Here is a 15797-nt window from a genome sequence, read left to right as displayed (position 1 = left end):
CTTCCTTGTGCCTGGTCCTATTTAAATATGAACCAGCTGTAATCTTTGTCCTAATGGGACTTCAATATTATACTGGAGAGCTCAGCTACACCTGGTTCTATGACTTCTTCTTTTCACGTACAAGTGTCCTTAAAGAATGATTTACCCTTCTGTGGGTTTCCCCAACCCCAGTGCCCATCCCACTCTGAGCCTTTTCTGGAAGGGGGCAGCTCTCCTGGCCTTCAATGCCTTCTCCTGGCCACACCCAGCTTGCCTGTCCAGCAGCCCCACCCTACTGCACCCCTGTTGCCAGGCACCTATCAAAACAGCTCTTTCAAACTCCAAGAGAGAGGCAAATTGGGAAAGAGCCGACCAGGCGAGCAGCCATAAAAGCCCTGTGTACTCCCGATGTGGTGCAAAGATCAAAGCATCCTGTATCAGGCTTGGTGGTCAACTGTAACAACCTTTTACCTGGATACGACACTCCACAGTTTCCAGAAGCAATTCCTATCTCCCGGTTCCTTTCAGCTCCCAACAGGGCCCCTTGCCACAAGGAAACGGAGGCTCAGGAAGTGACACAGCTACCCAAAGCCATGAAGAAAGTAAATGGGGGCATCGGGACTTGAACTCAGGCCTCCTAACGTTTAATCTGGTGGCGCACCATAGCAACAGCCTCAAAAGGGTCTTTATCTGGGGGTCAGGACACCTGGCACCACGCCCAACATTCACTAGTCTGTTGAGTGACCTTAGCTAAGTCACATCCTCTCTTGGCTGCTGTTTCCTCCACCATAATATGGGGAGGGCTTCCCGGCTCACTAGACTGTTGTAAGGATCAAAGCGATGATGGGTGGGAACAGGCTGTGGAGACAGGCTGCCCATTGCAAGCCAGAACAACACCCCTTCTAGGACCCTCGGCTACGAGCTGGATAATCCGGGCCCTCCCAGCTCCCAGGAGGAAGTGACTGTGGTTCTGAGTGGTAATTCCCATGGCTCACGGATACTGAATAGCATTTCACCACCTGTTTCCAATGCCAAGAAGGTTTTTTTTGTGTTGGTGGGAGAGAAGTTTCGATTCACTATAGCGAGCACTTACACAGGACACATGTGCCAGGCCCTCTGGGATTCTGAGGTGAACAGGATGCAGCCTGCCCCAAAGGAGCTTCCCGTCTAGAGGGGCCATAAGTTAGCAGGGAATGGAGCTAACGTCTCACAGGTATCTGCAGGTGGCAGGTGTGTTGTTTGTGTCCTCTCCTTCTACACTCATAACAAACCTGTAAGGATTAGGACCATTTACCTAGAAAGAAACTGAGGCTCCAAGAGGTTAAGTATCCTCCCTGCTCAAGATCACACAGGATTTGAACAAGTACCTCCCTTAACCCCAAAGCCCAGATTCTCTCCATCCCAGGAGGCGATTTACAAGAATACAAGATAAAGGAAATCGACGTGTGCCATCAGCCTGCTGTGGAGATTTGGAGTCGGGGAGTAGATCTATGGCAGGCTTCCTGGAGGAGGTGGTATGTGATGAGGTCTTTGGAGGACGGGGAAAATGTGGTCCAAAGTGAAGCTGAGTATGACAGGAGCGTGGAGGTGGGAAAATGGAGGATGCCCCTGGAGTCTTGAGGACGACGGTTTGGCTGGAGCAAAGGGGACCTGAAGGTGAAAATTGGGAGACAAGACTGGGAAGTTGAGCTGGGTCCTGTTCCCGAGGACCTTGAATGCCAGGCTAGGGCATTTGTATTTATTGCAGGGAGCAGCGTGAAGCTACTGAAGACTTTTGAGCAGGAAAGTAGCTCAATTGGAGATTTCAAGTTTCAGGAAAACCTTCCAGGGGTTGGAAGGTTAGTAGCAGAGATCTAGAGAAAAGGGATGAGACTAAATAAGATTCACCCTCTATACTTTGCACTTAGTTTCCCTCTGACATCAAATAATTAAAACATCAAGCACTTACTGTGGTGGATAGACTATTATTATCCCATGTTACAGATAAGGAAACTGAGGCACAGAAAAATGGAGTAGCTACCCAAGGTCACAAGGCTCCTAAAAAGTAGAGCTGGATTTGAACCTGGGCAGTCTTTCTCCAAAGCTACAACCCTTCAGAATGAGAGCAGGAAGGAAGCCCTACTCCAGAATAAAAACTCAGATGCCCTCCACTGCAGAAGGCTGTTCACAAAGTGGTGCAGAGACCAGGGGTCAAAAGTGGAAACCCAGGGGACTTCCCTGGTGGCACAGTGGTTAAGAATCTGCCTGCCAATGCAGGGGACACGGGTTCGAGCCCTGGTCCGGGAAGATCCCACATGCTCGCGGAGCAACTAAGCCGGTGAGCCACAACTACTGAGCCCGAGTGCCAGAGCTAATGAAGTCCGCATGCCTAGAGCCCATGCTCCGTAACAACAGAAGCCACCGCAATGAGAAGCCCACGCACCGCAACGAAGAGTAGCCCGCGTGCAGCAATGAACACCCAAAGCAGCCAAAATAAATAAATAAAATAAATTTATTTTTTAAAAAAAGTGGAAACCCAGGACCCCAGCACCTCCTGACACAGGCCACCTGGGTGGTGCTGCGCTCCTGGAGGGTGCATTCACTTCCAGGACCGCCAGGTGGCAGTGGGGAGACTGGCTTCTCGGAGCTGCAGCCCAGCCCAGCCTTCTCCAGCTCCAAGCCACAAAAGCCCAGGACTGGCAGTGAGGCATAAAGCACAGCATGGCTTTCAGGGCACCTGACCCTCCTGGTTGCTCCTTGCACCAATCCCTGCATCCTCTGTTCTCAGAGGGGCATCCAAAGCAGAGCTGGGATTGCAGGCACCCTTAGGTGAAGCAGGAAGGCACAAAGGTTTTATGGCCAGTCCTTCCCTGGAATAGTACATAGCCAATAGCAATAGTGTTGCATGAGAGTTTTTATTTATTTTGTTTTTATTATTATTTTTTTTTATTTTTTTACTTTTTTTGCTGTATGCAGGCCTCTCACTGTCGTGGCCTCTCCCGTTGCGGTGCACAGGATCCGGACGCACAGGCTCAGCGGCCATGGCTCACGGGCCCAGCCGCTCCGCGGCATGTGGGATCCTCCCGGACCGGGGCACGAACCCGTGTCCCCTGCATCGGCAGGCGGACTCTCAACCACTGCGCCACCAGGGAAGCCCGCATGAGAGTTTTTAACAACCCAGGGAGATGCTCGCTCTACAGTGCTAGGTGGGGAAAAAAAATAGGACGCAGCACTGTGCATACAGCAAGATTATAGTTATATGCAAAATACTTGTGCCTAAAAAAATGCCTGAAAGGAAATGGATTGAAACATTAACAATGCCTCTCAGGCTGGGGAAATTATGGTCGTTTTTGTTTCCCTTCTTAACTCTTCTGTATCTTCTTTCCTTTTACCAATGAGCATGGGCTACCTTTATCACGAGGTAGAAAAACTTTTCTCAAAATGGAGAGGAAAGATATTAGCTGTCAATAAGATTTTTTTGTCTTTCAACTGTCACCTCCTCCAGGAAGCATTCCGTCTTTCTCCAGGTGGAGGTAGTGATTCCCTTCTCTGCGTCCCTGAAAGGTTTGAACAGTCTTTATAAAAGAGCACTTTTCACTCCGTTGGGTAATTATTGATGTCAATGTCTAAATCTATGCTATTCAATATGGTAGCCACTAGCCACTTGCCACATGTGACTATTGAGCATTTGAAATGTGGAGGGGGTAAACTGAGAGATGCAGAAATATAAAATACACGCCAGACTTCAAAGACTTAGTATGAAGAAAAAAAAGTAAAATAGTTCATTAATTACATGTTGAAACAATAATATTGCGGATATATTGGGTTAAATAAATATATTAAAATTAACTTCACCTGTTTCTTTTTATGTTTTTAATGTGACTGCTAGAACATTGAAAATTACATATGGGGCTTGTATTGTATTCTATTGGACAGTGCTGGGCCCTGAGCTTCATGAGGGTAGATCTGTGACTGCCAGCACAGGTCCAGAAAGGGGAAGGGCCCTGTCTGAAGTCATACAGCAAACTAGTGGCAGAACTAGAACTTGAGCCAAGTCTCTACTAAGAAACTCCCCCTGGCCTGGCACTGGCTCCAGGTGGGTCTGACCCACAACTGGCCATGTGCCTGCATCAGTCCTGCACCTGGGCAGGGAAGGAGCATTGGGACGGGAGTCAGAGACCTAGGTACACTGAAAGGTGACCTCTATGTTCTCTCCAGCCTGTCACTCAGCATAATGCACTTCCCTTTCAGAAGCCCCTCCACCTTGCCCCTCTGGATGAAGGTCTCAGGGAAAGCTGAGGGGACCCAGAACACATTAGCATCCCCTGGTATGGCTGAGATGAGGACACAGGTCCTGCTGTCCCCACTGAATCCACAACACTGAGGGAGTCAGGACTGAAAGTGGCCTCCGAGAAACCACCTTGGCCAATGCCCGCATTTTCATTTGTAGCAAGTGGGGCCCAGAGAGGGTGAGTGCCCTGCCTAAGCTCACACAGCAAGTTAGAGAAGGGCATGGACATACCCTGGAGTCTCAGTCTAGGGGTACAGAGGCCCAGCCAGCCCCCTAGACCAGGAGGATGGCGGCACAGATTAGCACCCATGCTGCCCGCAGGCCCTGCTGAACCACGCTCATACTGCTTCCTCTACCTCAGATGAGTTCATTCTCTACTTATAATCCTCTATGTCTCCCCATTGTGCTTAAAATACAATCATATTCCTCCTCCGACACCTAATCTCCTCCACACTCCCATTGCTTGCCATGCTTCAGCTGCTATTCCTAGAAGGTACCCTGTATATTCCCACCCCAGGGCCTTTGCATTTGCAGTTCCTTCCACCTGGAACTCTTTTTCCGCACTTTTACATGGTGGACTCCCTGTCATCCAGCTTTCAGCTCTCATGTTCCCTCTTCAGAGAGGCCTTCTCTGATCTCCCTGGCTAGAATATCCCCCTCCTCTCAGTCACCAACTGTCCCATCGCCTGTTGTCTTGTCTTCCTAGCACTTATCCTTATCTTAATTATCTTGTCCATATATAGGTCTTACACAGCAGAATGTAGGTTTTAAAAGAGCAGGGCCTTGTCAGGCAGGTCCACAGCTGTGTCCTTGCCTCTCCAGTAACTGGCCTGTAGGAAGTGCCCCATTAATGTTTATTCATCAAATTTGATTTAACGCTGTCAGGTCACTGAAGGTCTAGTTCCAGCTGCACCCCAAATTTGCCATACGTCCTTGGGCAAGTACTCTTTTCCCTCTCTGAGCCCCAGTTTCCCCTTCTGAAAAGTGGAGCTCCCACTGCTGCCAGGCTGGCTGGCAGGATAGGCTGGTTGAATTAGCATCAGTCGAGTTGATGGGTGTGAACACTGCTTTGTAAACTGTTAAAGCGTGATTGCAAATGCGAGTAGCTGTTGTCATTAGACAAATGAAGCTTAAGCCGCCTCTTCCTCTGCTGAGGAGGGGATCGGGTCAGATGCTCTCTGGGGCCTCCCGCCCCGGGAGTATATTGTTCAGAGTCCCTGCACTGCCTGCAGGCAGCTCCCAGTCTGAAGGGGGTGGTAGAGATAAGATGCAAATTAGAAACAAACAATCTGAGACACCAGCAATGAATGGGCTGCTGTGCATGGGGCTAACCATCTCTCAGGAAACAGATAACAAGTGCAAACAGTCTGAGGGGGGTGAGGCCAATGTCAATTAAAGCTCTTGGTGGTAGCTGGGGGGGCAAATCCAAGCCGTTAGCGTGGAGAGGACAACCAGGGGGAGGGCACAGCTGGGACAAAGGCACAGCTGAAGGCAGTTGCCACAGAGACCAGTGAGGAGGGGCCTCGCCAGACTGCAAAACCCAGCCACACTCTGGGCTCCCAAATGGGGAATAAAATAATGTGTAGGGAGAAAAAGATGGGAGAGAAGGGGGCTTTATTTGATTATTATCGTTATTTTTCTTTTTAGCCAGGTAAATGCCCTGGACTGATGTCCACTTAATTATATAATGTTGAGTGAGTCACTTCCCTCTTTAGGCCTCAGCTTCCTTACCTGTGAAAAGGGGATGTGGGAAATCGACAAATGACTCGCTGAGCTCTTTGTGTCCATGAAAGGCACAAGGGGGGAATCAGTGTTGGGGTCAGACAGGCCTGGGGTTAAATCCCAGCTCTGACTTGCTGTGTGACCTTGGACAAATTGGTCCTCAATTTCATCAACTGAAAAGGTGAGCCCCTACCTCATAGGGTTGAAAGATTAAGGGGAACACTGTCTAAACAAAGCTTAGCCTAGTGCCTGGTACGAGGTCCTTAACAAATGCCACTGCTGTTCTTAGTTGGAATCAGAGGGAAATACCAATGGGGTGGGGAAATGGGGACAAGGGCCCCAGGGGATAGAAACGCAACAGAAGTGCTGAATCCCCCCAGCACATAACAGGTGCTCACAAAATATATCTTGAATTGGGAAGGGGTGGGGCACCTGGATGTTGGCACTGACGAGTGCAATAGCTTGGAGCCTCTCTGCCCAGGAGAGGGAGTCTTGTCCCAGGATGGGTCAAGCTCAGGGTCTCTCAAACCCTGGGTTCCCTGAAAAGTCTGAGAAGCAGGGACTAAAAATAAAGGCCAGCCACACCCCAGTGGATTTTGACCCTGGCCAAGGAGGAGTCTGAAGCTTAACAGGGGGCAATCCCCCACCTCATTTCCTATCTCTGCTCACTTCTGCTCTGTCTGCTTCCCAGGCAGTCTCTCCCAGCCTTCCTGGCCCACTTCCTCCTGGGGGCCTTCCAGGATGATGCCCATTTCAGTTGGACCCTTGAAGCTTCTAAAGATGACCCACTTTTCCAAACCTTAAATGGGGTCTCAGAGTCTGTGGTATCCTTTTCTTGGTGTGAACTGTAGGGTGGGCCTGAAGGGAGGGGATTGCTGGGACGTTTTGATAGATTGTGGGACAAAGGGATGGGAGAGGTCCGGGTGGCATCGATTGAATTTCAACCGTCTGTTCCTCCACTGGGCACTTACACCCACTCCACAGGGCAGGAAGCTCCTGGTTAAGTCTTGTTTGTCAGGAGTGTGGCTACCAAAGGCCAGAGGCCCTGACTGGGTGATTCCTGTAGCCCCCCTGCAGCTCGGCCACCATCAGCCTCAGCAAAGCCCTTAATGATGATGGTGATGAAGACTGTCAGAGCAGGGATGGAACAAGGGGTTGTGTCCTCCCTGAAGGGACAACCACAGCACAAAACCATAGCTGCACAGACAGGTCCATTCCATGGGGGCGGGGGTGGCTTCCCGAGACACCCCCCCATCTGCACCACCCCCAAACTGCATTGGGAACAAGATGAACAGAGAGAGAGAAATCCAGTGTACAGACAGAAGGGGCTACAGGGAGGGGCTGGTGGGTTCGCTCAGAACAAGGCAGGGAGGGTAGGCCTGGGGTCTGCCTGCCAGGGCCCGGCCCGCCCCTGCCAGAGTGACCCCCCAACCCCAGGCCCCAGTGTTAGCGCCAAGGCCCACTCTCCCAGGCGGAGGCCCCAGCCCAGCCCCAGCGCCTGGGAAAGACGCCTGTTTTGTTCCCATCTCCACCCCCCCCCCTTTTTTTTTCATTCATTTTAGTTCGGTCCCTTTCGGAGCTGCAGGGACCCGGGTGGCAGGGCTGAGGCGAGGGGGTGGCACTCCCGGCCCTGACAGGTAGGGCCCGCCCCGCTTTGGGCAGCCCCTTCCCCCGCCCTCCCCCAGGGTCCCCTTTCCCTGCCCCTGTCAGCCGCGCCAGACGCTCTCCGGCTTTGCAGCATTCAATAAAAATTCAGAAACATTTGGGCTGAAATCGCTGCTTTATCTGGAGGAGCCACAGCGCCGGGAGAGACCACTGCTGCGCGGGGGGAGCCCGGCGTCTCAGTCGCCGGAGCGCGCGACAGCTCCGCGCTCCAGCGCCCGCAAGGCCCCCGGGTGGCCCCGAGGACGCGGGGGGCTGGGGCTCCAGGAGCGCGCGCGGCCAGCTGGGGTCCCGGGCGCGCGCGGGGAGCGGCGGCCCGGCCGGGATCCCCCCGCGCCCGCGGCTCAGGTGGGCCGCGCCCAGCGCTGGCGGAGCCCGGGTCCCCGTTCTGCCCGGGCTGGATGGCTCATTCTGCTGGCTGCGCGGTGGCGGCGGCTGTCTGTGCGCCGCGCCTCGCCGCTCCCCCCGGCCCCCCGAGCCCGGGGCGCGCGCTCCCGCCCGGGCCGCCCGGGCCCCGCGGCGCCGCGGCCCGAGGCCCCGGGAAGCGCAGCCATGGCCCTGCGGAGGCTGGGGGCCGCGCTGCTGCTGTTGCCGCTGCTCGCCGCCGTGGAAGGTGAGCGGGCGGGCGGGTGATGGGGGCGGGGAGCGGCCGGGCATGAGCGGCCACCGGCGCCCACCTCCGCCCGGCGGCCCGCAAAGTTTGCCCCGGGGCTCGCGCCGGGCGCAGGTGGCCGCGGGGAGGTGTGTCCGGCCGCGCCGGGAGGCGCGGGCCCCACGGGCGCCCGGGAACGGCGGGCGCTGATTGACTGTGCCAGGAGGAGGCGAAGGGACCATCTTGCGGAGGCTTTGTAGCCAGCCCGGCGAGCGCCGCCCAGGGCCGGGGGCTGCCCACGCGCGCTCGCCGCCCCCGGCCCGGCCACCCCCTGCGCGCGGGCCTGGCCTTGCTCGGCACGGGGTGGAGGGGCGCCGGCCGCGGGGCCCGGCGCGCAGTTGGGGCTGGAAAGTTTGGCAGGGAGCGGAGGGAGGAAGGCACCGCGACTGGCTGGGGTGGGGGCTCCCGGTCCGCGCCCCCGGGATGGGGTCGGAGCCCCGAAGAGCGGGGACTGGCAGAGTGGAAGTGAGCGCGCCAGCACCCCCGCTCTGGTGCCTGCCCATCGCCCGCGGCTTACAATGGGGTCCCCTTCCCTGGAGGACTACGGGGGGGATGGGTCCGTGGGCATCTCTTAGCTGCGCGGGGTCTCCGGGCACCCCTGCCGGCCACCGCCCCGCTGGCGGCAGAGCTCAGAGTGGCCGCTGGAGCCCCGGGAACTCTCCAGCTGCCGCCAGGGCCGGACCAGATGCTCTTGCCATGTGTTGGCCTTGGCCAGGGTCTCTGGGCCGTCTCTCCATAGCCTCGTGTGTTGGTCCCACCCGACCCTCAAGGGGTCAGGGTGGCTGCCAAGTCTCCTGAGCCAGCTTGCTCTGGAGGGAAAGTTAGTGGGGTCTGGGTGTGTCCACCAGAAATGGACGAGCCTGTAGGGCAAGAAAGGAATATGGATAATGGTTCTCATGTGTACAGCTCTTTACAGTTTTCAAACAGCTTTACAGTTTATGAAGTACTTTGCACTATATGCAAAGTACTGTGGTTTACAACGTGCTGCACAGTTGACAAGATACTTTAAGCTTTACAAAGTGCTTTCCCACCCACAATTTTGTCGGATTCCCCAAAATAAGTCTTCCACGAAAGTCAGGTGGGTATGAATCTTACTTCCTTCTAGTAGAAAGGGAAACTAAGGCTCAGAAAAGTCAGTGTCTCACCCTGTGGTCACTGGGTGATAAAAATAGAATGGGGATCTCAGGTCTCTGAAGCTTGTGCTCTGTTCATTTTGCTGGGTCTTCTTGTCCCTAAACAGGGTGACCTCTTCCAGGATTCTGCCACCATAGGACCGAGGGGTACCTTCATCTCGGGCCATTTGGGGATGATGTGAAGCCCCTTTCCTTCTTGCAGCTCAAAAACCCCAAAAATACCAAAACAAAAAAAACCCTGATTGGACCAGGCATGGAGGCTGCAGCCTCTGCAAAAGGCGCAATGGGGGATCCCGTGCTATAACTTTAGTTTCTCAGTAATGAGTGCTTTAGTGACCGCAGTTCAGGGGGTGGAGGGGTGTCCCTGGATGGCAGCCGTAGTTTCTGGCACAGAGGCAGCTGTCCTCCGGCTCCTGGAGGATTTGGCGGCCGCCTGAGGTTTCCCGGAGTGGGGCCACTGGGGCACCAAGGGTGCCACGGACCCTGGGTGTGGAGCGCAGCCCTGAGGCCTGGTGCTGATGGGAGCTCCCTGGAATATGGCTGAGGTACCACTTATTAGCTCTGGCTTTGGGGAAATGACTCATGCGTTGGCCCGCTATACATTGGGATGTTTACAGTATTATGGGGAGCTTGGCATAAATATTGCTATTCGGATTGTAGTCAGCGGTGCCGGAGGGGAAGAAAATTGGCCCCTCTCGTGTTGGAAAAGGCCTGGGTGTGTTTTTAATTACCGTGGGGTGGATGGAAGGGCCACGTCTGTCCGGCCATGTCCCTGGGAGGCGGCGGTCGGAATCTGGTGGGCTCTGGCCAGACTCGACCCAGGGCCCTGGACCCTGGACACAGGGCTGATCGGCTGCTGGCGTCACAGGAGGGCATGGCTGCTTGGGCTGCCACTTGGGAGGCAGGCTGGGAGGAGGGCTGTGGTCGGCACCCCAGACCTTGCTTCAGGCTCTTCCTTTGCCCCCTGGACACTAAGGAGTCTAGTCCATTAGGGGTTAAGAAGGAGCTGGCCTAATGGAGGGGGAGGTGGTGCGAGGTGGAGGTCAGAGGCCCCACTTCTCATTTACTATGGGACCCTGGGCCAGCTCCCTTCCCTATAAGGGGCTCAGCTTCTCTGAGTCTAAAGTGTCCAACCTAGTCTAGGGCTCCATCATATGCACGCTGCCTCCCTTCCCTGAGCTTCAGTTCTCTCATCTGTCAAGTGAGGGTAATCATGCCAATGATTAGGCGTGTGTGTGAGATTCAGACCGGATAATGGGTGGCAAAAAGTCACCTTGGAGAACTGTGTGGCCTCTGGGGGATGGAAGATGGGGATGGGCAGTGCTGTTCAGTGACACAACCAGAAGAGACAGGATCCTCCGGGAGTAGCACAGTCTGTAAAAACAGGTCTGAAACTTGGAGTGATGGGAGGGCAGCCCCTGGGGCTCCCAGTACCCAGAGACGTGTGGCCACCACTCCTGGCCCTTCCCCCTCCTCGTGCCCTGTAGTAACAAGGCTGTCCTGAGTGCTAAGGTCTAGGAAATCCCCAGCCTCTGAGAGAGGAGAGAGGGTGTGTGTAGATTTTTTTCAGGCGGGGGAGGGTCCCTGTGTCAGGATGGTGAGTTTAGTATCTTAGTATCTCCCCCAAACCATGAGACCCTCCAAAGGCAACGCAAGTCTGGAGCATCCGGCGTGGGCACTTGGAGAGGATGGAAGTGCGCTAGGGACGTGTCCAACAGAAGACCAGCCGCTAGATGGAATCCAAAAGTTGAAGTCTAGAGAAAACCGGTCTCCTCTGTACATTTGTTCTTTTGGTTTCCAAATATTTATGGAGCTTGTTATCTAGCTGGTGTGGTGCTGGCTCCTGGGGCGGGCAGGGAGATAGGGGACAAACTGATGGGGAAACAGTTGGCAAGATATAATGTGGTAAGTGTATCCCAAGTACTGCCAGGAGGAAGTTGTGAACCACCTGGGGCAGCAGAAGCCGTTCAGGATGGAAAGCCGGTCACTTTGTCATTTATGGCTTTATTCTTTGCCTCATTTTCTTACTTCCCATTCTCTCTGCAACAAAACTTTGTCAGCCACCTGCCACATTAATGAACTGTGTTCCCAAAAGTTAAGGAGGTTAACTTTGGGACTAAGAGGAGGCAAATTCTTTGCCTGGAAACAGCGTGTGTAGAGACACAGAGGCATGATGATTGGGTACTTACTTGGGTGTATCTGAGGGAGATGGGTGTTGAGGGCAGCAAAGGGCGATGAGGCTGAGAATGGAGAGCAGGGCTCGGATGGAAGGCTGAGGAGTTTGAACTTGATGCTGAGGGCAGTGGGGAGCCATTGAATGTTCTTGAGACATTGAGGGACCTGGCCAGATTTGTTTTTGGAAAGATCACTGGCTTCAGTGTGTGGGATATTCAGGTGAGCCAGACCCCGTCCTACCCAGTCAAGAGAAGGCCAGCTTGTCTCTTCCTTGCTAGACTCTGAGCTCCCTGAGGGAGCTCATCTGGCTCATTTTTGTGTCCACAGTTGTGGTAAAAAGAGCTCCGTTCAAATGCCACCTCCCAGAGGCCTTCCCTGATTACCTCATCTAAAACAGGCTCAGTTCAGACACTTTCTATCCCTCCTGCTTTGTTTTACTTTAAAATACCCACTGCCATCTGAAACGGTATCAGAGATTTGTTGGTTTCCTTGTTTAGTGTCCATCTTGGCCACTAGACTGTAAACTCCAGGAGGGAAGAGGTTTTTGTCTGCCATGTTTGCTACGGCAGCCCAGTGCCTTGAACTGAGCCCAGTCACATGGTGCCCAGTAACTGAAAGACATAATCAGCTAAGGAACGTTGAATGAATGAATGTTGAGTGAACAAATGAACGAATATATTATACTGTGTTATACAGTAAGTATCTGGAGAATGATACAGAGATGGAGGAGAGAGTCATCCGGCTGGGGAGATGAAGGAAATCTTCCAGGAGGGAGAAGCACAGGGATGATGTGAGCAGGGATCCAGAATGCAGGCCAATGGGGATAATGCAGAGATCAGTGCAGCCAGAGCTCAGGATTCAAATGGGCCAGCAGCAGCTGTGTGCTAGGCAAGTCCCCCTTCTTACAGGGGTTGAGGGAGCCTGCCTGCCCCTCCCCTGCCATACCCCCTGCCATACACCTCTTGTCTCTCCCACTCCCAGCCCAGCCCTCTGCTTGGGCATTACCTATCTAAGACCCAGCGACCTTCAGTGGGATTAATTTAGAATTGGTTTCTCTTTTATGTTTATTTCTCCTGCTTCTCATTTTTAAAGGAGGCTGCTTTCATGTATTCGTCTTAGCCAGGAAATCAGGGCTTAGATTTAAAGCCCGAATTCAAAAGCAAGTTGACTTATTCATTCCTCCATCCATCTATATATTTTAAAAGAGTCACCAGGCACCTCCTTCCTGTCAGGTGCTGGGTGGGAGAAGGGATTCCAGCTTCGGTGGGAAACAAGGCTGGCCAACTTCACTGACTGTAGAGTAGAGAAAAGGAGGCACAGCCTTCTGAGCAATCAGACCTGGGTTCAAATCCCAACACTGCACACTGTGTGCCCTGGGCAAGGAGCTGGACACCGTGTCCTCAGGGGTTCTTGTGGACACCCACATAAAATGTCGGGCACGTGGCTATGTACAGTAGAGGCTGTTCTCAGCCCCACCAGGGCCCTCTTCCTTGGAGTGCCTATGGGTGTGGTCAGTGTTGGCTGTGTCCTAATTTGCCCCCCCCCACCGGCATTTTGGCATTTAGATTGTTCAGGCAACGAATCAGCCCTCTGTGTCTCCCCCAGCCCATCGCACAGGCTCCTAACTGTCCCTCAGCCTTGGGATGGTGACCCCACAAGTGTGGGCAGGCCTGGAGCCCCATCTCTGCCTCCGTCTTCAGGGCCCTGTTGGGGGCAAATACTTGGTTCTTACAATGGCAGGGAACTGAGGGTGGGGGGTCTCTCAACTGGAGTCCACAGGCCTTCTTAGTTGTGGGGCTCTGGGATCACCCTGAAATTATAATAGAATGTTGGATGTTAATGTGATTTTCCAAGGAAGAGGGGCCTTAGCTTTCAGAAGATTCTCAAAACAGTTGTGAAAACACAAGCCTATACCCAAACTCACAGTGGAGGGCTTGAGTCCTAGGTTGGCCCCGTGGCCCTACTGCCAGCCCCCCTGCCCTGCTGTGGCCCCAGCCCCTCCTAGGGGGTTGTCCTTCCTGGTGCTTTTGGCCACCGCCACTTCATCAAGGTTTTGCATCAGCCCCAAAGCCAGGATGGGGGCAGGTTCTCTGGGCAGCTATGCTGGGTACTCAGCAAGGCCCAGGGTACCAGCTTGTCATCTCTGCCTGCCCAGAGCTCACCTGTGAGCTTAGGCTGGAGGTCAAACCCCTGCAGGCAGAGAGACCCCTAAAGGAAGGGGCAGATGGAGCTGGCTGGTGACAGGCCTGGGCTGGACGAGGCAGCGGGGCTGTGCTCCCTCAGAGGGTGGAGGGGTGAGAGCAGGATGGCCTCCTGGCAGAGGTGGACCTGGCCTGCACCTCTGACCGAGGCCCCGTCCGACCTCGTGGCCTGGCCTGCTCGCCTGACTTAGCTGGAGATTTGGTAGATCCGGATCGAGGCCAGGGATCTGTATTTTTAACTCACTCCCCAGGTCTTTCCATTGGGCAGGCAGATTTGCGCCCCCCTCCCACCCAGTGCCCTAAGATAAAACACAGGACTCCCGGGAAAGAGGAAGAGAAGCCTCAGCAGGAAGCTGGAAAGGACTGAAATGAAGTGAAATCAATCAGTTAGTGCCCCCGGCCCGGGCTGCCTGCCTGCTGGTGAGCGGAGGGAGGCTTGGCTGGGGGAGGGCAGGGCAGGGCAGAGTGTTTGCACACCTCTCAGGGGTGGAGTGGGCGGTTGGTCGTGACAGCACCTGGAAGCTTCCTGATTGGGATCGGCTGTCTGATAAGGCTGCCTTGAAAGCATTTTAGGGTTTTAGGGCCTTCTAAAGCAGGTGCCTTCCGGAGGGTGGAGAGGGGACACCTGTCTCCTCGGTGCTCCTGTGTCACCTGGGGGCCTTGCCTAGACCCCCTTAGCCTGGGCCGTGAGCTTCCTGGAGCCATCTGCAGCCCCGCTGCCGCCCCCTGGGGGTAGGGGTATCCTCAGGGAAGAGACCTTGTCTGCTCTGTGGCCTCGAGCAAGTGATGTACTCTCTGAGCCTCAGTTTGCTGATCTGTAAATGGGAGATACTGCCTGTCAGAGGCTCGTGGTGAGGGTTAAATGAGGTCCTGTATACAGTGGCCAGCAGAGCAGCCTGACCCGCGGCTGTGCCAGTATTCATCAGTTGTCATTACTATGAAATGTCAGCACCCTTACTCCTTGCCGGAGTACTTGCTCCTTTCTCTGAAATCCCAGAGCCCTTTAGGCAAGCCCTGACCACTCTCTCCCTTGTTCCATAAACAGCATAGCCTGGGGGTTACAAGGATGTCTGGAGTCAGACTGTCCTTTACTATGTGTCCTCTGGTCAGTTACTTAACCTCTCTGAGCCCTGGTTCCGTCACTTCTAAAATGGGGATAATAATAGTTCTTGAGGTGGTTGTGAGGAACGAAGGGGTTAATCCATGAAAGATGAAGCTGACAGACTGAATGTGTACCTCATGTGTGATGAGCACGCAGTAAATATTAACTGTGGCTGTTATTTTTCGAAACCAGTGGGAAACCGGAGTCAGAGTACGGGGACGTGGGTGCCGTTTTACTAGGGGGCTGTCTCTCCAGCTCTCGCCCTCTTCACTTAACCCCAGGAAAAAGCCAACGGTTCAGAGTTAAGTTCTGAGTCTATCTAACTTTTGCTGAGTAGTTGAAAGGCCCCTCTAGCCTGCCTCTCTGGTTCCCATCCAGGTTTTTCTCAAGGGTCCATCCCCACCCCAGTTCAGCCTCCCTAATCCCAGGAAAGGGACAAGATCTTCTATAGCTGTGCCCTCCTTCTTGGCCCTATCTATGCCTGCCAGGCACCAACTTCCATACATGATCATGGTAACAGCTCTCAGCTCTGCTAAGGGCGTTGTATATGTCATCTCATGCAGCTGCCCCCACAGCCTACCCAGTGCTTTGATTATTACGCCCATTTTACAGATGTGGAAACTGCAGCTCAGAAAGTGACTAGCCCAAGGACACATAACTAGGGAGTGGGAAGCAGGGATCTGAACCCAGGTCTGGAGGACTCTGAAGCTCATGCTCTTCACCGCCCTTCAAGTGGCCTCTGGAATGTATCTCCTGGCTCAGAGGAAACGCTTGGCTCTGGCGAGGGTCTCCAAGGCAGCCATCCAGCTCTGACTCCATCAGCATCCTGAGATAATGCAAGCGGGAGGGTTCTGGAACTCACAAACCTGCCATAAAAATGCAATCTCTGTCATAATGGTCA

The 15797-nt window shown here is 54.1% G+C and overlaps 1 protein-coding gene across 4 annotated transcripts in view; it reads left to right on the top strand.

Annotated features, from left to right (window-relative positions):
* Window positions 1–8185: 8185 nt before the first annotated feature.
* Window positions 8186–15797, top strand: part of EPHB2 (EPH receptor B2) — a gene marked incomplete at its 5' end in the record, with an annotated part of 186390 nt that continues 178778 nt past the window's right edge. For all 4 annotated transcript variants that reach the window (XM_082654407.1, XM_082654410.1, XM_082654408.1 and 1 more), the window contains one exon: window positions 8186–8246. In XM_082654407.1, coding sequence (XP_082510533.1) covers window positions 8186–8246 — 61 coding nt within the window. The remainder of the gene's footprint in view (window positions 8247–15797) is intronic.

The sequence above is a fragment of the Grampus griseus genome (assembly GCF_964374135.1).
Source record: "Grampus griseus genome assembly, chromosome: 1".
Classification (NCBI taxonomy): Eukaryota; Metazoa; Chordata; class Mammalia; order Artiodactyla; family Delphinidae; genus Grampus; species Grampus griseus.
This window is presented reverse-complemented; position numbering and strand designations above follow the sequence as displayed.